This window comes from Hyla sarda, chromosome 2 (assembly GCF_029499605.1).
Source record: "Hyla sarda isolate aHylSar1 chromosome 2, aHylSar1.hap1, whole genome shotgun sequence".
Taxonomy (NCBI): domain Eukaryota; kingdom Metazoa; phylum Chordata; class Amphibia; order Anura; family Hylidae; genus Hyla; species Hyla sarda.
Genome location: NC_079190.1, coordinates 212,125,781 through 212,152,081, shown reverse-complemented (window position 1 = coordinate 212,152,081; position 26,301 = coordinate 212,125,781). Strand labels below are relative to the sequence as shown.

The following is a 26,301-nucleotide window of genomic DNA, read 5'->3' as shown; positions in this document are numbered from 1 at the left end:
GACCAAAAATGCACTATTTTGGACTTTGGAATTTTTTTGCGCGCACGCCATTGACCGTGCGGTTTAATTAACAATATATTTTTATAATTCGGACATTTCCGCACGCGGCGATACCATATATGTTTATTTTTATTTACACTGTTTTTTTATGGGAAAAAAGGGGTGATTCAAACTTTTAATAGGGAAGGGGTTAAATTATATTTATTCACTTTTTTTTGCAGTGTTATAGCTCCCATAGGGACCTATAACACTGCACATACTGATCTTTCACATTGATCACTGGTTTCTCATAAGAAACCAGTGATCAATGATTCTGCCGCTTGACTGCTCATGCCTGGATCTCAGGCACTGAGCAGTCATTTGGCGATCGGACAGCGAGGAGGCAGGTACGGACCCTCCTGCTGTCCTGTAAGCTGTTCGGGATGCCGTGATTTCGCCGCGGCTATCCCGAACAGCCCACTGAGCTAACCGGCATGGTTTCAGTTTCACTTTAGATGCGGCGTTCAACTTTTAGGGTTAATAGCGCGCGGCACAGCGATCAATGCCGCACGCTATTAGCCACAAGTCCCGGCCCAACTATGACGCGGGGCGTTATAGATCAGGAGTGGACACATGACGTTCCAGTACGTCATGTGTCCTTAAGGGGTTAAAAATCTGTTTAACTTTCAGGCACCAGTTGATTTGAAAACATTTGTTTTCTACTTGTTTCCACCGGAGTTCCCCTTTAAAAGTGTAGTGCAACATCAGTGTATAGGTAAGAAAGGACCTTTAAGGGGTACTCCGGTGAAAACCTTTTCTCTTTTAAATCAACTGGTGGCAGAAAGTTAACCTGTTCAGGACCCAGGGCGTAATTTTACGCCCCGGCGCCCTGGTACTTAAGGACCCAGGGCATAAACTGGCGTTTTCCGGTCCCTGCCGCGCGTCGGGCAGAGATCGGAAGTGGATGCCTGCTGAAATGCTTCAGCAGGCATCCAGGGCAAACGCCGAGGAGGGCCATGTAGGCCCCCCATGTCGGCGATCGTCGCAAATCGCAAGGGAAATCGCCCTTGCGATCTGCGGCGATACCGGGCTGATCGGGTCTCTGGGACCCAACCGCCCGGTTATTTTGCATGATCCCGGCTGGACAGACAGCCAGGACCAATTGCAAGGGGGGGGGTTTACTTCCTCACGCCCTGCCCGGTCCCTGGAAGTCCGGAGAGGACGGGAGGAAGACCGGAGGACGCGGCGGGGGAGTGCTGGGGCCCGGCCCCAGTACTTACCTCGTCCCTGAAGACCCCCCGGATCCCGGTGATGAAGATGGCGGCGACAGGTGAGTCCTTTACAGCAATGCACGTCGCCGTAAAGCGACATGCATTGCTGTAATGGGACCCTGTATACTATAACTCCCAGCATGCCCAGACAGCCCTTGGTGTCTGGGCATGCTGGGAGTTGCAGTTTTGCAACATCTGGAGGTCCACAGTTTGGAGACCACTGTGCGCTTCCAGATGTTGCAAACTACACATCCTCAGCATGCCCTTACTGTCCAGGCATGCTGGGAGTTGTAGTTCTGTAACATCTGGCCTTTCAGATGTTGTAGAACTACAACTCCCAGCATGCCTGGACAGTTTTGGCATACTGGGAGTTGTAGTTTTGCAACATCAGGAAGGGCACAGATTGGGAACCACTGTATTAGTGGTCTGCAAACTGTAGTCCTCCAGATGTTGCAAAACTATAACTCCAAGCATGCTGGGAGTTGTAGTTCGGCAACATCTGGCTCTAAAGATGTTGCCGAACTACTACTTCCAGCATGCCTGAGAATGTTTGGGAGTAGTGGTTTTGCAATAACTGGAGGCACACTGGTTGGGAAACATTGTCTGTTTCCTAACTCAGTGTTTCCCAACCCGTGTGCCTCCAGCTGTTGCAAAACTATAACTACGTGCATGCTGGGAGTTGTAGTTTTGCAACAGCTGGAGGTTCCCCCCCCCCCCCTGTGAATGTACAGGGTACATTCACATGGGCAGGGGGCTTACAGTGAGTATCAGGCTGCAAGTTTGCGATGCAGCAAATTTTGCGCGGCAGCTCAAACTCACAGCAGGAAACTTGCTGTAATCCCCCGCCCGTGTGACTGTACCCTAAAAACACTACACTACACTACCACAAAATAAAAAGTAAAAAACACTACATATACACAGCCCCCCTCCCCTCCCCAATAAAAATGAAAAACGTCTGGTACGCCACTGTTTCCAAAATGGAGCTTCCAGCTGTTGCAAAACAACTCCCAGTATTGTCGGACAGCCGTTGACTGTCCAAGCATGCTGGGAGTTTTGCAACAGCTGGAGGCACCCTGTTTGGGAATCACTGGCGTAGAATACCCCTATGCAAATCCCTAATTCAGGCCTCAAATGCGCATGGCGCTCTCTCACTTCGGAGCCCTGTCGTATTTCAAGGTAACAGTTTAGGGCCACATATGGGGTATCGCCGTACTCTGGAGACATTGCCTAACAAATTTTGGGGGGCTTTTTCTCCCTTCACCCCTTATGAAAAGGAGTTTGTCTGGCGCAGAGAGGAACCATCAGGCAGCCAAGTAAAATCAATGGATTTATTAGATGCAACGCGTTTCGCTGCGCATGCGCAGCTTCATCAGGCATCACGCATGCGCAGCGAAACGCGTTGCATCTAATAAATCCATTGATTTTACTTGGCTGCCTGATGGTTCCTCTCTGCGCCAGACAAACTCCTGACTCCCTGGTCATTCGGTTTTGATTTTACTCTCACCCAGGAGGGCTGCAGTGGACCTTCTTCTATATCTCTTCTGGTCTTAACCTTGTTGTGTGTGGGCGCACAACCAACTTTGGTAAGCGGCTTGGGAATTACCGTCCCCTACCCCCACCTGCAAGATCTACTGATCCCGCACATGAGGCGCCTTCCTCCTTCTTTCTAGATTTCCCTTATGAAAAGGTGAAGTTGGGGTCTACACCAGCATGTTAGTGTAAAAAATTTAATTAAAATTAAAAGAGGTTAAAGGGAAAAATGCCCCCCAAAATTTGTAATGCAATTTCTCCTGACTACGGAGAAACCCCATATGTGGGTGTAAAGTCCTCTGGGGGCGCACAACAAGGCCCAGAAGGGAGAGTGCACCATGTACATTTGAGGTGATTTGCACAGGGGTGGCTGATTGTTACAGCGGTTTTGACAAACTCAAAAAAAAAAACACATGACCCCATTTCGGAAACTACACCCCTCACGGAATGTAATGAGGGGTGCAGTGAGAATTTACACCCCACTGGTGATTGAAAGAGCTTTGGAACAGTGGGCTGTGCAAATAAAAAAATGTGTACAGCCCAGTTTCAAAGATCTGACAGACACCAGTGGGGGGTAAATGCTCACTGTACCACTTGTTACGTTCCTCAAGGGGTCTAGTTTCCAAAATGGTATGCCATGTGTTTTTTTTTTTTTTGCTGTCCTGGCACAATAGGGACTTCCTAAATGCGACATGCCCCCGAGCAAAATTTGCTCTCAAAAAGCCAAATATGACTCCTTCTCTTCTGAGCATTGTAGTTCGCCCGTAGTGCACTTCAGGTCAACTTATGGGGTACCTCCATACTCAGAAGTGATGGGGTTACAAATTTTGGGGGGTATTTTCTGCTATTAACCCTTGCAAAAATTTGAAATTTGGGGGAAACACACATTTTAGTGAAAAAAATTATATATTTTTTTACATATGCAAAAGTCGTGAAACACCTGTGGGGTATTAAGGCTCACTTTATTCCTTGAAACATTCCTCAAGGGGTCTAGTTTCCAAAATGGTATGCCATGTTGGGGGGGGGGTTGCTGTTCTGGCACCATAGGGGCTTCCTAAATGCGACATGCCCCCCAAAAACTTACTCTCCAAAATCCCCTTGTCGCTGCTTCGCTTCTGAGCCCTCTACTGCGCCCGCCGAACACTTTAGATAGACATATGAGGTATGTGCTTACTCGAGAGAAATTGGGCTACAAAAATAACAATACATTTTCTCCTTTTACCCCTTGTAAAAATTGGGTCTACAAGAGCATGCGAGTGTAAAAAATGAAGATTGTGAATTTTCTCCTTCACTTTGCTGCTATTCCTGTGAAACACCTAAAGAGTTAAAATGCTGACTGAATGTAATTTTGAATACTTTGGGGGTGTAGTTTTTATAATGGGGTCATTTGTGGGGTATTTCTAATATGAAGACCCTTCAAATCCACTTCAAACCTGAACTGGTCCCTGAAAAATTGAGATTTTGGAAATTTTGCGAAAAATTGCTGCTGAACTTTGAAGCCCTCTGATGTCTTCCAAAAGTAAAAACTCATAAATTTTATGATGCAATCATAAAGTAGACATATTGTATATGTGAATAAAAAAAATTATTTGGAATATCCATTTTCCTTACAAGCAGAGAGCTTCAAAGTTAGAAAAATGCTAAATTTTCAAATTTTTCATCAAATTTTGGGATTTTTCACCAAGAAAGTATGCAAGTTACCACAAAATTTTACCACTATGTTAAAGTAGAATATGTCACGAAAAAACAGTCTCTGAATCAGAATGATAACTAAAAGCATTCCAGAGTTATTAATGTTTAAAGTGACAGTGGTCAGATGTGCAAAAAATGGCCAGGTCCTAAGGTGTAAAATGGTTGGGTCCTTTAGGGGTTAAACATATTTGTAAATTACTTCTATTAAAAAATCTTAATCCTTCCTGTACTTATTAGCTGCTGAATACTACAGAGGAAATTATTTTCTTTTTGGAATGCTTTCTGATGACATCACAACCACAGTTCTCTCTGCTGATGTTATTATAATAATAATAATAATAATAACGCTTTATTTATTGTTGTCCTTAGTGGGATTTGAACCCAAGCCTCCAGCACTGCAAGGCAACAGTGCTAACCACTGAGCCACCATGCTGCCCTTAGCATACATCTGCTATGCATGGTTGGTAAAATGGACAGAGATGTCAGCAGAGAGCACTGTTATCGTGATGTCATCAGTGTTCCAAAAAGAAAGGAATTTCCTCTGTAGCATTCAGCAGCTAATAAGTACTGGAAGGATTAAGATTTTTTAATAGAAGTAATTTACAAATATGTTTAACTTTCTGCCACCAGTTGATTTAAAAGAAAAAAGGTTTTCACTGGAGTACCCCTTTAACATTTGAAGCTCAGCCTCCCTAGCCTCCCTGTTCCTTGAGAATTACCTTCTTGGTCACAGAGCACATCCAGAAGTCTTTCCCATTCATATCACTGGGAGAGCTCCTGTCTATTGTTGCCTATGTCCATTGAATTGGCACTGAAGCATATCTTTAAATGATGTTAAAAACAGCTCAGGCAACATGGCAGCCTTCGTAATATTGTACAAATTACAATGGAAACTGATTAGAAAAAAAAGGAAAACATTTTAGTATCTGGCTCAAATAAAATACAAAAATCCAGGTGATACATTCTTTTTAACATGGTTTTCTGATCTTAGAAAAAAACCAAGCAGAACATTGTAATGTGCTTCACCTAGTACCCTCTGCAGTCTTCAACCTTGTATTCTCATGGTCCTCTTCTTACGTATAACACAATGTTCTGTCTATTCATATGTAAATTTCTCTTATAGCAGAACCTTCTACTGGTCTGTTCATAAGCACAGGTCTACCGTACCTATGAATAAATCTTGACCTCATCCTATGGAGCATTAGACACAAGATGCTACAGTACTGTGTGCTCATGGGCTCGCATGAATGCTGTAATGATTTTGATAACAATATGGCTACTTTATCATGCGTTATGTCTGCTCGAAAAAGAATATTGTGACAATAGTTCATGCAGTTACTTAAACTATAGATTCTGAAGAGAACCGTCTTAGATATACAATTGTAATAGTTATTTAATAGAAAAGTTTTATCCTGCAAACACAATTTTACATATTTGTTTCAGTTGGGCAATAAATAACTGTTGCTAGGATCATTTTGTCTTATCCTCACTGTAGTAGTCAAAAAGTATGCATAGTATTCTATTTTAAACACTCAGGCTTACACTTGCACACATATCACAATAAAGAATGTACATTAAAATAATTTAACTTTACGCTAAATGCCATATATATCTTTCACTTTAGCCCAGAAATGTGCTTCTGAGAATATATTACCTCAAAATATCGTAACTTTTTAACTTTTTGTTAATTTCAAACAAAAAAATACGAACTATAATAAGGTAGAAATAAAAACACAATTACAAAAGAAAAAGAAAAAGTATGTTTAAAATCCAAATAACCTGTGACAATCAACCAACTCTGACCCTTGCACACATGAGCTTGTAGTAAATACACTTTATATGTACAGTCTCTGAAAACATATTTCTGGTTTACAGAGGATCAAATACATCTTGTGATATTCAATGCATTTGTTGCCGTCCATTTACAATACCAAGTTTACACGCATTGAAGAGTCCACATTTTTTCTTTTATAAAGTTACAAATTTAAAATGTAACAAAAAATACTCAGACATTTTATTTTTTTGTATATTGGATGATAAATTATGTACCGGTTAACACAAGACTGCGTTCATAACCTTTAGAGTTAGATAATAGAACAAAACAATAAAGCAAATTTACCCAGTCACTCCTGCAACGCACTGCGAGGCAGGCAGCTCAAGAATTACAGTGGCTAAAGAACAAAGCATTGAAAGCTGCAAGTGGACTGTTGGGGCTATCTATGCTTACTATACTAATGGAGTATGCTTATTTAGGACAAGATGCACATGGCTGCATCCCCTAGTGTGGAGAAAATCTTAAGCCCTATTGGATCCTTGCACTCAACAGAAGTAGAGCACCAGACTGTGCTTGCACAAAAACAAGCACCATAGGTCTGTGAACACCCACTAAACAGTCATGAGCTTGCAAGCGGCTCAATGCTACCGTCTTCACAGAAGCAATTCTAATTTGATAACACACTGGAAACCAAGATTAACATAGAAGTGTAACAATTGCTACTTTTGAAGTATGCGTTTTATCATTCTGAATATGGCTAGTAACAATTTTAACTGAACCTTTGTCACTACAGACCAAATGTTTATACAACAAACAATAATTATGAGGAATGTGCAAAAAGCAGCACTGCTGGAGATGTACAGACCACGTGATACAGAAATTAATAGTGGAGTTTAAAGCTTAAGCCGGGCTACAAGACAATGGCAATCACTCAATTTACCCTAGAAATATTACAACCATTTGGGGATGATGTAAAAACTCAATTAAAATTCTAATTATAATGACATAGAAGCGTGAAAGAAAGCATTAATTATAAGTTAGGTAGGTCCTTCAATAATTAGTCTTCAATCATGTGAATAAAACGCAGTTTTTCAATGCACAGCTGTGGCGGTACATGTTTTGCAATCATGTTTCTCTCTTGAAGAATGCTGTTCATAAGGCAGTGGATAACCAAAATCAAGATTCCAGTCATTTTTTAAATAAAGATATGAAAAACAATAGTCTGTAATGCTATCGGTAAAATATACCATGAGCGGTGACAACTAGTTTGTGCGTCCTTAAGGGCTGTACACATGAAGTCATCCGGATAAATTGTCTAGGTTCTAGCATACCGATTGTTCAGTAACTGCTCAACCAGCTAGGGTTGGGATAAAAATACAACTTCACAGGGAGTCCTTTTAAACCTCAGTATGTGACTTTTTACCGATGGCATTCAGAATTAAAAATGTACCTGTGCATCAGTGTCATAAAAAATAATAACATTACACTATACATCTGATTGACAGCAACTCTCGGAACAAAGCCTTACAGTGTATAAAAATAGCTACGTAAAAAAATTTACATAAAAGGCAAACAAAACAAATTTTCAGTGCAGACATTTACATAAAAAAATAACAGAACACAACATGGTAAGCTATCATCATGGCTGTTAGAACAGTTTTTCTTGATCCTTTTCAGAGATAATTTTCCTCATAATCCTGGGACAACTTGGTACAAATGTTTAATACTTTGACCATGAACATTTGCAGTTCCATTGTATATATTCCATTAAGTACAATCCACATTCATGCTTCAAACTGCTCATCATGGTTTCCCTACAAACACAAAATGATATGTAAATTAAATAGTATTGACAGTCAAACAGGAGTGCAAGTCTAAAAAATAAAATCAATGACCAGTCTCCACTTACATCCATGTACAGATAAGAAGCAGGCTTCAGTTTTGTGATATAAATTTTATCTATAACTGAGCAAAAGGTGTGGCTCCACACAGTCAGAGCAAAATTGCCATTGACTACGCATAGAAAGATGAAAGACAACATCTGATAGAGATGCCCCGATGGCCTATTGGCTTTCTTAGAAATAGAACTGTGGGATGAACTTAATATTTAACAATATGATGGGAGTCCCCTCAAGGGCGCAGATTTTTACTTCTTGCTTGTGTGAGATCTTTATTTTTTCTTCGGAACCAAATATAATCTTTAAAAATCAAAATTCCTGAAAATGTATTGTCAACTATTTCATGACAGGGGTATTCTGTTTTTGCAAAGAGGGCAACCAAATTAGCTCTGCTTCTCAAATCCTGGACAACCCCTTTAAATGGGGTTTGCCTAAACAGTAAAGTAATGTGTGATTCCATGAGTTATAAAAGCAGATATAAAGCATGTAGAGAAAATGCATGCTTCCAATCTCCTTCTGCACAGTAAATCTGTGTGATGTCACTGATGACATCAGGGGCTACCTAGAAGCTGCAGGAATGCAAAGGAGGTGCTTCTGCATCTGGGAACACAGCTCTCACAATGACTTTTTGTGGCTGGGAACTAATTATTTTACATTTCTGGCTGTACGTGTAACAACCCAAACCTGCAAATGGTTACTGCCTACAGTAGAGCACTGTGCCACCAAACACAACATTGCCATTAGTCTGTTAATTTACATGGCGAGGGCACTAATAGGTTACTACACCTGTAAAAAAAAAAAATATATATATATTCTCGAAAGTAGACAAATGATGACAGTCATAACTTTCTGTACAAACATACTTTAATTTACAATTTAATATTGTTGCTTTGGTTGGCATTTTTTCAGTAGTGCCAGTAGAGTATAATGCTTTTGAATGTACAATAAATCAGTGACATCAGAGACATTTCATGTCAAATATTCATGAGGCACCGGCTGCTGATAAATTGATTGTCAGACTCATGAATTCTTCACTGTGGGTATGAAACAGGTGCAATATAAGGAGAATTTGCAAATCATACCTAGACTATTCTTTTATGCAAACTTAAAGCTGCGCTTTGAAAAAAAGGAATAAGTAATTATGAGTGTACTGGATTACAGTCATCTCAGTAACACGGCTTTGTGGAACATGTCATTTTAACTTGTGAAAGAAAACTGCGTTGGTAGAAGGGGCTGACTGTTGGAACCCACCTTGAGTATTGTGTTATTTATAGATTTCTTATGCTTCTGATTTATGATTATTTTCTTCTAGCTTCTTGTTTTCTTCTTTGTTACCAAGTTCTTTTCCTACATGTTTCGATGAGGGACTAAATATAACAAAACAATAATCAGAATGATAATCAATTGGTAATGCACTTAAGGAAATAAAAAAAATGGCACTTTGAAATGTACTGCAGGAAAAACGTTTTATCTTTTATAAGTGTCTGGGGTACAATCACATAATGTAGTCTTGAAATTACAGACATAAAAAAAAGTTACATAGTAGCAATTTAAATATTAAACAGAGCTTAACCTGTGTGTGTAGGCTTCTTTCCAAAGGACCATATACCCTATTGTCCCTCTGCAATGCATTAGGAATACAGCCAAGGAAGACACTAAACTATTTCCCCTTACTTAAATTAATGTGGTTTGAGGACAAAGGATATACGCTTCTCTAGACCTCAGAGAGACTTAATACTAAGTGAAAGAACACCCCCAACGGTGTAATAAGCAAACCCTGCAATGATGATCGATTTAGAAAATATTATCAAAAGGGTAGCTGGTGTAATCTATCTGAGATAATGTCCGAGACACTTAGTCTAGTGCGTGACCATCGCGTACAAAAAAAATGTATATAAGTGGTGGGTAGACTAGTTCTGTAGGACTAAAGAGAGGTATGACCGACCTCTGTCCTCCTAGAGTACAAGTCTACCCACCATTTATATACATGTTGAATAAGAAAACATGCAGGCAAATCATTCTAAAATGTATTAAAATGTGCACTTTTGTGAAAGCAACTCAAATGTCAAAAGTACAAAGGGTAGGGGATGTATATAAAATTTAATATAAATTGTCATGAACTTTTCTAGAAACTTTTTAGAATCAGCTTTAGTGTGTGTACATGAGTATCATAATATTTCAGACCATTTTCTTACTTGTATATGGAATTTTCATAGCTCTCTTCTACAGACTGTCACTAATTTCAGTTGTCTTTGAGCTAGAGGGTTAAGACTAGCTGCTATGGTGTCTTATATACATAGCGCACACACAAACACAAAAGAGATCCTGCTCCCATATATCTCTTAAACTCTTGGGGACGCAGGGCGTATGCATACGCCTTGCATCCCCGATTCTTAAGGACTCAGGGCGTACCTGTACGACCTGGTCCAGTTTAACGGGTTTAAACTCTTCTCACCGGCGGAGAACAGGTTAAACCTGGAGGGTCCTTGTTGCTACGGGCAGGAAGGACCACGGCTAATGCCGGCCATGGGCCATCGCGACAAAATCGCAATGTCCCAATCAGCTTAACGGCTGACTGGAGGGTCCTCACCTGACTCTCAGTTTTCCGATCGGCAATCTACTGTTCCATGCCTGCGCAGCAGGCTAGAGCAGAAGATTGCCGGATACACTGATCAGTGCTTTGCATGTTTTAGCCCCCTATGGGGGCAAAAAAAAAAAAGTGTAAACATTTTTCTTTATAAAAGTTTATTAACCCTTTCCCTATTAAAAGTTTAAATCACCTCCTTTTCCCTTTAAAAAAAAAAAAAAAAAATAATGTAATAAAGAATAAAAATAATCATATGTGGTACCGCCGTGTGCATAAATATCTGAACCATTAAAATATTATGTTAGCTAAACCACATGGTCGATGGCGTACACGTTAAAAGATACCAAAGTCCAAAATTGTGCATTTTTGGTCACTTCATATACCATAAAAATATTAATAAAAAGCGATCAAAAAGTCCCATTAAAACAAAAATGGTACCGATAAAAACTACAGATGATGGCACAAAAAAAAAAAAAAAAGAGCCCTCAAACCACCCCGTACATGGAAAAATAAAAAAGTTATGGGGTCAGAAGATGCCAATTTTAAACATACTAATTTTGGTGCATGTAGTTTATAATTTTTTTTTAAGTATTAAAATAAAACCTTTATAAATTGGGTATTCTTGTAACCGTATGGACCTACACAATAAAGATAGGGTGTCATGTTTACCAAAAAGCGCACTGCGTAGAAATGGGAGCCCTTAAAAGTCACAAAAAGGAGTTTCTTTTTATATTTCACCCCACAACATTTTTTGGGGGGGTTTTGTACAATTGGTGACACAAAAACACAAGCCCTTATATGGGTCTATAGGTGCAAGCATTATGATTTGTAGAATGGAAGGAGGAAAAAACGAAAATGCAAAAAGGAAAATTTGCCGAGTCCTTAAGGTGAAAATAGGCTGAGTCCATAAGGGGTTAAGCACACCCTCAGAAGCAGCAGCATCTTAAAAGACATTATAGAACAAAACTAAGGTGTTATCCTGAAATAGAAAAGCAGAGCTAATTTCTTTCAAAAACTGCCCCACGTCTGTTTCCAAGTTGGGTGTGGTTCTGCAGCTCAGTTCCACTGAAGTAAATGGTGCCAAGTTGTAATACCACACAACCTTGGGACAGACATGGAGCTGTTTTTGAAAGAAATTAGCTCTGTTTTTCTATTCCTGGATAACGCCTTTAAAGGGGTTCTCCCTTGCTTATACTGTTTTTTGTTATTATGTTTGTGTGTTATGTGTGTATGTGTTTTTTTATGTGTGTTGTGATTATGTATATATGTATTTTCTTACCTTTTGTGAAGATCCGGAAGCTGGCCCCTTTTTCTCCCAGTGGGTTGCTGTGCACCTCGGCCTCCGCCATGTTGTATTCGGTTAGTGGGATCTTCTGACGTCCGAGGCAAATCTTTTCTTCCCGTTTCTATCGTGGCTCAGCGACGAATCTGCGGCCTCTTCCGGCACATGCGCAGGTAGTTTTTTTTTTTTTTTACCAATAAAGTTTTTTTTTGTCTAATTGACAAACTGTCTGCGCTTGCGCGAAGCTACGCTATTAGCGTAGCCCTAACGTACGCTACGCTACTAGCGTAGCACTTGCGTACTCGCGCATGCGCAGTTTGTCAATTAGACAAAAAAAACTTTATTGGTAAAAAAAAAAAACTACCTGCGCATGCGCCGGAAGAGGCCGCAGATTCGTCGCTGAGCCACGGAAGAAACAGGAAGAAAAGATTTGCCTCGGACGTCAGAAGATAGGAAGGACAGAAGCAAGAACACACCCCCTGACATCCCACTTACCAAACACAACATGGCGGAGGCCGAGGTGCACAGCAACCCACTAGAAGAATAAGGGGCCAGCTTCCGGATCTTCACAAAAGGTAAGAAAAAACATACATACATAATCACAACACACATAAAAAAGCACATACTTATACACACATAACACACAAACATAATAAACTGTATAAACAAGGTAGAACCCCTTTAAGACAGAACATTTAATAGAGCTTGCATCTGTGTGTGTATGGTTCTCTCTGCCTGTCTCCTCCCCTCTCCACAGACTTTTATAGGCAGCATGGAACATGATCCCTCAGGAAGGTGATCTGTCTTGAGCCAGCTTTTAGCAGTTCTTTAGAAAGAATAAGTTTAGAAGGTAGGGGGTAAAGGTTAGCAGCAAGATAAGAGGTATTTTTCTCTAATATACACTACAACTTTTCTTATATTTTCTTGTACTACTGATTTATACGAAGTTTGTTAAAAGGTTAGTGATCGTTTAAGTACATTTTTTATCACCAGGTCATTCAAAAACCTCAGGGTTAATTTTTATATAAGCCTTATATTGAAAAAGAAAGAAAAAAAAAAAAAAACACATCCCACTGTGAAAAGACTCTGCAACACAGCAATATACAATAAATAATGTCAGGGATAAGATTACAGCTGTTTGTCTGTTCATATCAGAAGAGGCAAATAAATTAAAAAATGTCAGAAGAAACCCTTCACAAATAGGTATTTTCCCTAAGGTCAATTTGTCTGCTAGGCAGCAACAACAACGTGTCTGCTGTGAAGGATTAGTGATATACAATGTTATTACTTCAGGCTAAAGGAAAAAACTATTGTTCTCTAAAAGAAACACCTGCATGTTGTACACTGCAAATGGAGTCAATCTTCAACAAGGAAGTCAAACTGAAGGTGGCTATACATCCTCAATACCAGCAACCAGGATGCTCTTTTGGCTGCCAGGTATTCCTTTTACCCTCCTCCTGCACATGCACCTACCCAATACACCCCCCCCCCCCCCACCAAAATAGCTGGAAGTGGATAATCTCCCTTTACCTCCTTTAAAGGGAATGTGTCACTAAATTATAATTTTTTTATCTTAAAAGGTTAAATACATTTGTTTATAGGTTTTAAATATTTTTGGAAATGTTAAAAAATGTCACTGGTCAGAAAAATAATTAAAGTTTTCTTATATCCCACTGTTGGCCAGTACAGGGAGCTAAAATGAGAATGTGAAGAGAAAGTAACTTGAAACTTGGCTTGACTGAACAGTGGTAAAGTACAGCTGCTACAGATTAATGGTAGATATATATATATATATATATATATATATATATATATATATATATATATATATTTATGAATAATCTGCTGTGGATGCTGCATATTACAATACCAGTGGATGACATTTTAACAGATCTATTCCATGGTTCAGTCTAGTGTAAACATCTCCCCCTGCAGTCAGTCTGCATTGACCCAGTAAGGGACAGACATAGTCACTGACGCATGCACGCTCAGTACAGACACACATGCAGACTCTTTACTAAGCGTAGCTCTCACACATGACTTTCCCAGGCTCCTGAAGGGCATGTGATATGCTTTGCGCTGAAACATTTATAATAATTAAGGAACCTGGTAAAGCTGTGTGTTACAGTTATGCCCTGTAATGACTCATGACCCTGTAATAATAAGAGAGTCTGTCTGTCTCACACAGCTTTCCCAGGCTCCTGAATGGCATGTGATCTGCTTAGAACTGACACATTTCTGGCCATTCAGGAGCTTGGAAAAGCTGTGTTTGACAGTCAGGCTCTATTATCATTAAAGGGCCATGAGTCATTATAGGTTATAACTGCCACACATAGCTTTCCCAGGTTCCTTAATGGCCAGAAATGTTTCAGTACTAAGCAGATCAGAAGCCTTGGAAAGCTCTGTGTGACAATCAGTGAGGAGGTCTACACATTGAGGAGGCCGAGGCTGTGCAGGGAGCTGAGCGTCAGGACTGACAGGCAGGTCACAGAGGTGAGCAGGGGGGAATGAGGATGGAAGGGACTGCAGCTCTAAACTTTGTATAATCTCTCCTGTCTGATGTCTGCAGAGTGAGCTGAGAGGAGACCAGGCCTGGAGAAGTGAGCTTCGCGCATGTGCTCCTAGCTCTGTTGCTGAGATTGCCTCATACTGAAAATGTATGGGACTATGTTCCTCTAACAGACACGAAGCAGGGAAAGGACCATGTGCACTTATTCTTCCTCTTGCTCTAGTGAACAGTTGGGGTATGACCATTCCCCTAAGACAAGTAAAAAAAAAAAAAAAAAAGTATATATATATATATATATATATATATATATATATATATATTTTTTTTTTTTTTAAGGTACACTTTAACTGATCATCAGCATGGCATACCCTGCGAATAAGTAACATCTTATCCTCTACATTATCTGGGCCCCATTGCCCTTCACATTTGCTCCTCTATGTGTACTACCTTACTGTTATAAAAGAATGCTTAATCATTGTATAAAACCAACACTTTTTGTCTTTTGTTTTAGTCCTATTCCTCATAGATTGTAAACTCTTTGAGCTGTTAGTTACTAATGCCTGATTTTGTTTGTATACCCTCTGTATTGTGCTGCAGAATGTGTTGATGCCAAGTAAAGATTATATAGTGGTCAGCATCAGTCTGTTTTAATAGCAACTTTGGAGCTAACATTTAAGGTAATGTATACCTGATAGTAAAGGCAATATGACAGAAACAATGAATTACAGGGGCTGGAACCAGTAAATGTAAAAAAGGTACTTCATTGGGGAATTCAGAGTAAATAAGAATGTATTTGCTCTGTTCTACTTTTCACAGTTTCTGTTTCTTAAGCGATTTTTTCTCATCTGTTTCAGAGCTGTGTGTGGTGCCAGTATGTCGCATTTGCATTTATACAGCAGATTATGTTGTATAAAAAGTGAGACATAGTAAAATGCTTACCCACAATACAGCCAGCTTTAAAATTAGCTATGGCTAGGAAGAGTGCACCGGCATCGAATTGTGCTGTTACAGATGTTTGTTGATCCCTGAGATGTTTCTCAGAGTTTTCTAATACCGTAGAGTATGTAATAATATGCACAAAAACTCTCACTAAGCTGATCTTTAAAATGAGAGACACACAAAGTAAAAAAGTAATTTTGCACTTTCAATATCAGACAATGGTGCAAGTAGAGGAAATAGGAATGTTGTATTTTCACTAGTAAAACAAATGTTACATCCAGTAGATGCCCTTGTATAGATTGACTTAAAGGTCTACTGATTCCATAGCTTAAATTGGTATTGCTTCATTGCCTTAGTATAAAAATATACAAATATATATTTTTTTTACATAAAGCAAAATGCATTTTATAATTGAGTGCAGTAATGTATCATGTGTTTAATGTCAGTCAATAGAATATTAGGATAAAGCAATGCATTGTCAATCATATACATTTCTGACATTCCACAAAACTAGAGTGTGTGTTAGGCTGGGTTCACATCAAGTTTTCAGCCATACGGGACCGCATACGGCTGGGAAGAGCTAAAATCAGGCGCTCCAGTGAAACGTTGACTCCGGTCGGCTCATTTTTGGCCCGTATGCGGTTTTCCACACACCTAAAACCATGGTGGACCTAAAACATTAGGTAAACCATTATTACAGACAGAACATCAGCAACTGGCCAGTATGACCTCCTAACAGATCATCAACGCTGCATACATTTATCCTACAATTAGGAACCTGCTATAATGATGGTAAAGATTATGTATGATAAAAATTTTATGTTTATATGACTACTGCTATTGGTTATGGAGTATAATTATTTTTGTGTTGAGTGGTATTTATTAACTAATGTTTTAGATGATCACAATGGATAGACTGTAGTGATACTGGAAACAATTGTCAGTATTATTGAAACTGTCTACTTATCCTATGTATTCTACTGATATAAAGAGCAGAGCATTATTAAACATGCAAGAACGTGATGCACAATATTTCAGGCAATAACAAAAAATATGGTTTAAAAAAGTAGATACATAATACAGCTATTTCTGAGCCCAAAAGAAAACAAATACTATATATGCATGAAACAAGTGACTGTTACATTTCTGCTGTCCATCAGTGAGGAACATTCAGACAGAACATCAGCAACTGGCCTGCATGACCACCTAACGCACGGTCCTCAAAACCCTCCGACAGGTCATGTTTTCAGGATTTCCTTAGTCTTTCGCAGGGGATATAATTATGGTCAGTGAATCGAGCATCACCACAGTTATATCACCTGTTAAATCCTGAAAACATGAGCTGCTGAGGGGTCTTGAGGACCCCCCCCCCCTTGAGAAACACTGACCTAACATGGATGTCTCCTATGGAACAAAAAGAAATATGAAAACAATGTCCAGAAACTGGAGCTTTCTCTGTGAGGTAAATATTGCAAAGTATGTTCATGCAATTTAGAAAATGCATGATTTTTTTACTTCCCAGAAAACTACTTTAAATGAGCACTGTCAGAATAATTTTATTTCCATTTTATAGAAATCATGGCTTATAAAAAAAAAATAATAATAATAAAAAAAAACAACAACACATAACAAGTGCCCACAGCAGACGCAGGGAGAAAGACACAGGGAGTCATGCAGAGTAATGAGACTCCCCCTCCAGAAAAACTGAATGACAAACCAACTTAGCAACAGAAAGAAGGTATTTGTAAGAGAAATATAGGTGCTAGACACACAAAAAAAAATTATATTTGCATTATCAGTAGCACTATGTTGTGGTATATGAAATAAATTCCTTAATTATAGGCTAAATCTGTACCTCCAACTCACTAAAATGGGAAATGATCATGCACACACTTGGCCAACCTGTCATGAATTGGATGACAAGGCACAACCATTCAGTAGTAAAGCCCCCACAACATGGAAAAAATATACTGCACATTTTCCTAATATATAAATATTGAAAGAGTTGAGTAGTTACTTGATAGCAAACAGACTTCTGCATTAGAGATGAGTGAACTTACAGTAAATTCGATTCGTCACAAACTTCTCGGCTTGGCAGTTGATGACTTATCCTGCATAAATTAGTTCAGCTTTCAGGTGATCCGGTGGGCTGGAAAAGGTGGATACAGTCCTAGGAAAGAGTCTCCTAGGATTGTATCCACCTTTTCCAGCCCACGGGAGCACCTGAAAGCTGAACTAATTTATGCAGACTAAAGTCAGCAACTGCCGAGCCGAGAAGTTTGTGATAAATTGAATTTACTGTAAGTTCGCTCATCTCTATTCTGCATCATGAGATTAAGAGGAAGCAAGCAAAGCTAAGATATAAGTATGCATCTACAGTGTACCATAGTCTACATATCCCATGGCACCCAGCAGTAAAGGAAGGGCTTCCATGCTTACTTGTTTAACAATAGCTAGATTCCCTTTAGACAGCAAACAAAACACATATAAGTCAAAGTGGGAGATGGAGTGTATTTCTTGCATTTGTCTATACTTTTCCTTTAACTATCTCAGCTTGGTTTATTTTAGGTTTAGGTTTTAAGAAACAAGGAACAAAAGAGTATTGTGATGTAAAAATTATATAGAAAGTGTTGTTTTATTACAGTGATGAATCCATTCTTACCCTGCGCTCCACAATAAAAACACACATTTGAAGTATACATGCTGACACAAGAGGAGTTCTGGTGGATGTGTTATTAAAAGTCAAGAAGGTAATTGCTTTGAATCTATGTAGGCTGCTGGCTTTGGCAAGATGCAGTGCTGTTCTTAGGATGCTTGCCTGCTGCTATGTGATTCTTTTCATAGGCTACCATCCATAGAGCTAAGAAGGATTTGAGCTTCAGCAGCCAATGCAGCAGGTGGTCTCTGAAAAATGATGCTGTGTTATCAATAGGATTCCAGACCGATTGAAATGTTAACAACTTCTTCAGCCTAAAATGAGTCACTGGATGACTTATACCACAGCGCTGCATTTATTTACCCTACAATTAGGAATCTGGCATAATGATGGTAAAGATGTTGTATGATATATATAAAAAAAATCTTATATCATTGCTTTCTTATTCTATTCCTGCTTGAACAACCTTTACGTCATGTTTATAGACAATGAAATAAGCATGGGTCTCATGAGCCAAAACGGAGTTAGGCTGGAATCAGACATGACTGCTCTAGTACTATGGAATTGAGGTATGGAAGGAAGTGCTAGGGTTTTTAAGCCGTGGGGAAAAAGACTGAACAGATCAATATTACTGACAATGATTGATTAAAGCAATCACTAATGTTTATATGACCACTGCGATTCTAAATATTTTTGCCTTGAGTATTATTTATTAACTAATGTTTTAGATTACTGCAATGGATTATACTGATACTGGAAATAAATTGTCTGTATAAATGAACTAATCTACTATCATATGTATTCTACGGATATAATGAACACTTCTACACTTATATAGTAAACAGAGTGACATATTACTACACCTGCAAGAACTTGCTGCACAATATTTCAGGTAATGACAACAAATATGGTTTCAATAAAAAAGGATACATAATATAACTATTTCTGGATCCAAAAGAAAAAAAATGGTAACAATACAGTATATGCATGAAACAAGTGACTGACTGCTGCTCACCGACAGCAAAACAGGCAAGCATGCAAAAAAATGTTCTACCATAAATAAAGCTAAACAAAATTATATAAAGACAATAAAAACAACTGGAATTTTTAGGACACAAGTCACCTTTAGACAACAGATTGTGTTGTGCCACACTAGGTATATACAGGAAACCATGCGATATCCAAAATAGAAAAAAGAGCAGTAGCACTCACCATTACAGTAGTACCTCAACTTTCAAAAATCTTAAAGGGGTACTCCACTGGAAAACATTTTTTTTAAATCAACTGGTGCCAGGAAGTTGAACAGATTTGTAAATGACTTCTATTTAATAATTTTAAAGGGGTATTCCAGGCAAAAACTTTTTTTTATATATATCAACTGGCTCCGGAAAGTTAAACAGATTTGTAAATTACTTCTATTAAAAAATCTTAATCCTTCCAATAGATATTAGCTTCTGAAGTTTTCTGCCTAACTGCTCAATGATGATGTCACGTCCCGGAAGCGTTGCATGATGGGAGAATATCCCCATAGGAACTGCACAGCTCCCGGGACGTGAGTCATCAGAGAGCAGTTAGACAGATAACAACAACTCAACTTCAGAAGCTAATAACTATTGGAAGGATTAAGATTTTTTAATAGAAGTAATTTAGAAATTTGTTTAACTTTCCGGAGCCAGTTGATATATATATATATATATATAAAAAAAAAAGTTTTGGCCTGGAATACCCCTTTAATCCTTCTAGTACTTATCAGCTGCTATATGCTCAATGGGAAGATCTTTTCTTTTCAAATTTCCTCTCTGTCTCAGTGCTCTTTGCTGACACCTCTGTCCATTTTAGGAACTGTCCAGAGCAGGATAGGTTTGCTATGGGGATTTTATCCTACTCTGGACAGTTCCTAAAATGGACACAGGTGTCAGCAAAAAGCACTGTGGTCAGACAGAAAGGAAATTCAAAAAGAAAAGAACTTCTTGTGGAGAATATAGCAGTTGATAAGTACTGGAAGGATTAATATTATTAAATAGAAGTAATTTACAAATCTGTTTAACTTCCTGGCACCAGTTGATAAAAAAAAAATGTTTTCCAGCGGAGTACCCCTTTAACCCCTTAAGGACCAGGCCATTTTACACCTTAGGACCAGAGCGTTTTTTGCACATCTGACCACTGTCACTTTAAACATTAATAACTCTGGAATGCTTTTAGTTATCAATCTGATTCCGAGATTGTTTTTTCGTGACATATTCTACTTTAACATAGTGGTAAAATTTTGTGGTAACTTGCATCCTTTCTTGGTGAAAAATCCCAAAATTTGATGAAAAATTTGAAAATTTAGCATTTTTCTAACTTTGAAGCTCTCTGCTTGTAAGGAAAATGGATATTCAAAATATTTTTTTATTTTATTCACATTTCCAATATGTCTACTTTATGTTTGCATCATAAAATTGACGTGTTTTTACTTTTGGAAGACACCAGAGGGCTTCAAAGTTCAGCAGCAATTTTCCAATTTTTCACAAAATTTTGAACCTCGCTTTTTTTCAGAGACCAGTTCAGGTTTGAAGTGGATTTGAAGGGTCTTCCCATTAGAAATACCCCACAAATGACCCCATTATAAAAACTACACCCCCCCAAAGTATTCAAAATGACAATCAGTAAGTGTTTTAACCCTTTAGGTGTTTCACAGGAATAGCAGCAAAGTGAAGGAGAAAATTCACAATCTTTATTTTTTACACTCGCATGTTCTTGTAAACCCAATTTTTGAATTTTTACAAGGGGTAAAAGGAGAAAATGTATACTTATATTTGTAGCCCAATTTCTCTCGAGTAAGCACATACCTCATATGTCTATGTAAAGTGTTCGGCGGGCGCAGTAGAGGGCTCAGAAGCGAAGGAGCGACAAGGGGATTTTGGAGAGTACGTTTTTCAGAAATGGTTTTTGGGGGGCATGTTGCATTTAGGAAGCCCCTATGGTGCCAGAACAGCAAAAATAACCCACATGGCATACCATTTTGGAAACTAGACCCCTTGGGGAACGTAACAAGGAATAAAGTGAGCCTTAATACCCCACAGGTGTTTCACGACTTTTGCATATGTAAAAAAAATATTTTTTTTTCACTAAAATGTGTGTTTCCCCCCAAATTTCACATTTTTTCAAGGGTTAATAGCAGAAAATACCCCCCAAAATTTGTAACCCCATCTCTTCTGAGTATGGAGGTACCCCATGAGTTGGCATGAAGTGCATTACGGGCGAACTACAATGCTCCGAAGAGAAGGAGTGATATTTGACTTTTTGAGAGCAAATTTTGCTCGGGGGGCATGTCGCATTTAGGAAGCCCCTATGGTGCCAGAACAGCAAAAATAACCCACATGGCATACCATTTTGGAAACTAGACCCCTTGAGGAACGTAACAAGGAATAAAGTGAGCCTTAATACCCCACACGGGTTTCACGACTTTTGCATATGTAAAAAAAAATATATATTTTTTTTCACTAAAATGTGTGTTTCCCCCCAAATTTCACATTTTTGCAAGGGTTAATAGCAGAAAATACCCCCCAAAATTTGTAACCCCATCTCTTCTGAGTATGGAGGTACCCCATAAGTGGACCTGAAGTGCACTACGTGCGAACTACAATGCTCAGAAGAGGAGGCGCACCATTGAGCTTTTGGAAAGAGAATTCGTTTGGAATGGTAGTCAGGGGCCATGTGCATTTACAAAGCCCCCCCGTGGTGCCAGAACAGTGGACCCCCCCCACATGTGACCCCATTTTGGAAACTACACCCCTCACAGAATGTAATAAGTGGTGCAGTGAGCATTTACACCCCACTGGCGTTTGACAGATCTTTGGGAGAGTGGGCTTTGCAAATGGAAAATTACATTTTTCATTTTCACGGATCACTGTTCCAAAAATCTGTCAGACACCTGTGGGGCGTAAATGCTCACTGCGCCCCTTATTACATTACATGAGGGGTGTAGTTTCCAAAATGGGGTCACATATGGGGGGGTTCCATTGTTCTGGTACCATGGTGGCTTTGTAAACACAAGTGGCCTTCAATTCCGGACAAATTTTCTCTTCAAAATCCCAATGGCGCTCCTTCTCTTCTGAGCATTGTAGTTCACCCATAGAGCACTTTACATCCACATATGGGGTATGCTCTTACTCAGAAGAAATTGGGTTACAAATTTTGGGGGGCTTTTTTTTATTTTCCCTTGTGAAAATGAAAAATTTAGGGTGACACCAGCATTTTAGTGAGAATTTTTTTTTTTTTTTCACTTTCCCATCCAACTTTAATGAAAATTTGTCAAACACCTGTGGGGTGTTATGGCTCACTATACCCCTTGTTACGTTCCGTGAGGGGTGTCGTTTCCAAAATGGGGTCACATGTCTGTATTTATTGTTTTGTGTTTATGTCAGAACCACTGTAAAATCAGCCACCCCTGTGCAAATCACCAATTTAGGCCTCAAATGTACATAGTGCGCTCTCACTCCTGAGCCTTGTTGTGCGTCCGCAGAGCATTTTACGCCCACATATGGGGTATCTCCGTATTCAGGAGAAATTGCGTTACAAATTTTGGGGGTCTTTTTTTCCTTTTACCTCCCGTGAAAATAAAAAGTAAAGGACAACACCAGCATGTTAGTGTAAAAAAAAATTTTTTTTTTACACTAACAGGCTGGTGTAGACCCCAACTTTTCTTTTTCATAAGGGGTAAAAGGAAAAAAAGCCCCCAAAATTAGTAACGCAATTTCTCCCGAGTACGGAGATACCACATATGTGGCCCTAAACTGTTTCCTTGAAATACGACAGGGCTCCGAAGTGAGAGAGCGCCATGCGCATTTGAGGACTAAATTAGGGATTGCACAGGGGTGGACATAGGGGTATTCTACGCCAGTGATTCCCAAACAGGGTGCCTCCAGCTGTTGCTAAACTCCCAGCATGCCTGGACAGTCAGTGGCTGTCCGTAAATGCTGGGAGTTGTTGTTTTGCAACAGCTGGAGGCTCTGTTTTGGAAACACTGCCGTACAATACGTTTTTTATTTTTTATTAGGGGGACAGTGTAAGGGGGTGTATATGTAGTGTTTTACTCTTTATTATGTGTAAGTGTAGTGTAGTGTTTTTAGGGTACAGTCACACTGGCGGGTTTACAGTGAATTTACCGCTAGGAGTTTGCGCTGCGGTGAAAAATTTGCCACAGCCCAAACTTGAAGCAGAAAGCTTACTGTAAACCCGCCTGTGTGAATGTATCCTGTACGTTCACATGGGGGGGCAAACCTCCAGCTGTTTCAAAACTACAACTCCCAGCATGTACTGACAGACCGTGCATGCTGGGAGTTGTACTTTTGCAACAGCTGGAGGCACACTGGTTGGAAAACCTTCAGTTAGGTTCTGTTACCTAACTCAGTATTTTCCAACCAGTGTGCCTCCAGCTGTTGCAAAACTTCAACTCCCAGCATGTACTGATCACCGAAAGGCATGCTGGGAGATGTAGTTATGCAACAGCTGGAGGGATCGCAACTACAACTCCCAGCATGCAGAGACAGCTGTTTGCTGTTTAGGCTTGCTGGGAGTTGCAGTTTTGCAACATCTGTAGAGCTATAGTTTAGAGACCACTGCATAGTGGTCTCCAAACTGTGGACCTCCAGATGTTGCAAAACTACAACTCCCAGCATGCCCAGACAGCAAACTGCTGTCTGGGCATGCTGGGAGTTGTAGTTTTGCAAGATCTGGAGGTGCACAGTATAGAGATCACTTTGCAGTGGTCTCAAACTGTAGACCTCCAGCTGTTGCAAAACTGCAACTCCCAGCAAGCCTAAACAGCTCTCTGGGCATGCTGGGAGCTGTAGTTTTGCAACATCTGGAGGGTTACAGTTTAGAGACCACTATAGTGGTCTCAGACTGTAGCCCTCCAGATGTTGCTAAGTAACTCACCGGCTTCCGTTGGATCCAAGGAGCTGCGTCGCGGTCCTCTTCTTCCGCCGATCGTCGCCCGCTGCCGCCGCTGATCGTCGCCGCTGCCGTCGCCGATGGGTAAGTGGATCTTCGGCGCCGGTCCCTGTCGGTTTCCCCGTCCTGCCCCGCCTATTGTGGGAGGGCAGAACGGGGAAACCGAAAGTAAACCCCTCCGCCCCCGATCTGCTATTGGTGGTCGCGTCTAGACCACCAATAGCAGAGATAGGAGGGGTGGCAACCCTGCCACCTCACTCCTATCGCTACAGGGGGATCGTGGGTGTCTAGGACACCCGCGATCCCCCTTCTATTCCGGGTCACCGGGTCACCATAGACCCGCATGACCCGGAATCGGCGCAAATCGCAAGTGTGAATTCACCTGCGATTTGCGCCGATCGCCGACATGGGGGGGTCTAATGACCCCCCTGGGCATTTGCGCGGGGTGCCTGCTGATAGATATCAGCAGTCACCCCGGCGCGATCCCCGCCCGGCGCGCGGCGGGGACCGAAATTCCCACGGGCGTACAGGTACGCCCTTGGTTCTTAAGTACCAGGGAGCAAAGGCGTACCTGTACGCCCTTGGTCCTTAAGGGGTTAATATACCATATTTTCGACATACAATAGTCTTTTCTGGACTATTGTTACTTGAAACCATACTTAACATACAATCCTACAGACAATCCAGATTTACAAACATGTCAATGGCCGAAAGATCTGACCAATCAGAATGGTAAAACACCTGTATAATTCAAGTCCATGCACTGACTGGCTGTCTGGTAGTGCCTTCCTACAGTTCAGGGAGGTTTAACATTCTCTGTACTACTCTTTACCAGAGTTAGCTTCTTCTTTGGATACCAGGTAAGGACAGCACTATTTGACCTTTTTGAGACACTGTGTGTACTGTACAGGTTAATAAATAATCTCCTCTCCTCTACATAGACAGTGATTTACAGCTTCCAGAAGATCTTTCTTACTTTGATAAGTGAGGAGTGAGTTTATCTGTATTATTTATCCAGAACCAATGACCAGGTTTCCATAGAGCTATGGGCTCAACATACTATGGTCTTCTGGAATCAATTAATATTGTAACTTAAAGGAGTTCTCCAAGCTAAAACTTTTAACCCCCGCTGTGCCCGGGCTGTAAAACTATACATAATAACCTTTCACTTACCTTCCTACGATACCCCGTTGTTCCGATATCGCCGTCCCGTTCTCCGGTCCCAGTCTCTTCCACTTCCCGCGGGTCGGTGACTTCACTCTGCGCTCAGCCTATCAGCGGCTGCGACGGGACATTGCTGCGGCCGCTGATAGGCTGTGCGCAGAGTGAAGTCACCGACCCGCGGGAAGTGGAAGAGACCGGGACCGGAGAACGGGACGGCGATATCGGAACAACGGGGGATCGTAGGCAGGTAAGTGAAAGGTTATTATGTATAGTTTTACAGCCCGGGCACAGCGGGGGTTAAAAGTTTTAGCTTAGAGAACTCCTTTAAGGGACCACTATATTACACAATTTATTCTTTAATGCAATACTTTTACAACACAATGGTGGTGGTGCTGGTAAAACATATGCAGGTGCATTCTGAATCATGGCAGTTTCAATTTTCAATTTTAAAAACCAATTCAGAATCTGTCTCGGCACTTCCTCTTGCCTCTTTATAGTGTTGAAGTTTTTAAATAGAGAAGATGGAAGTGTGCAATAGTGGTGAGAGCTGCTGTTTTATTCTGTTATTGTGGATTTGTGTGATCGACTATTTTAGCTGAGTACCACTTGAAAGTATCTTGGAGCACTATGATTCGAAGACTAACCCAGCAGTACATAGGCTTGAAATTGCATAAAGCAATACCAGGCTATACTTCTCCATATTGTTGTGCATGACCATGTAATATGTTTCTTAGCCTAGCTAGCTATGGGTTAAGTTTTTCAATACAGTACTGATTCCTTTAGTAACAATTTAGCTGTTTTATATTTTATCAAAGGTGTGCTCCACATGATAACATGTCCCCTATCCACGGTGGGCTCCCAGCAGTCAGACTCTCCCCGATCAGAAACTTATGCCTTATCCTGTGGAGTACCCCTTTAACCCATTAAGGACAGGCCAATTTTATTTTACCATTTTCATTTTTGACTCCTCTCCTTCTAAAAATCACAATTCTTTTAGATTTCCATCCACAGACCCATATGAGGGCTTGTTTTTTGTGTCACCAATTTTACTTTGTAATGACATCACTTATTTTACCATAAAAT

At 40.1% G+C, this 26,301-nt stretch overlaps 1 protein-coding gene across 2 annotated transcripts in view; it reads right to left on the bottom strand.

Moving 5' to 3' along the window:
- Positions 1-5,847: 5,847 nt before the first annotated feature.
- ALCAM (activated leukocyte cell adhesion molecule) overlaps positions 5,848-26,301 on the bottom strand; it is a 112,072-nt gene continuing 91,618 nt past the window's right edge. For both annotated transcript variants that reach the window (XM_056556284.1, XM_056556285.1), the window contains 2 exons: positions 9,396-9,511; positions 5,848-8,060 (listed from right to left, as the gene is read on the bottom strand). In XM_056556284.1, the coding sequence (XP_056412259.1) occupies positions 9,424-9,511 (88 nt within the window). In that variant the 3' untranslated portion in view covers positions 5,848-8,060; positions 9,396-9,423. The remainder of the gene's footprint in view (positions 8,061-9,395; positions 9,512-26,301) is intronic.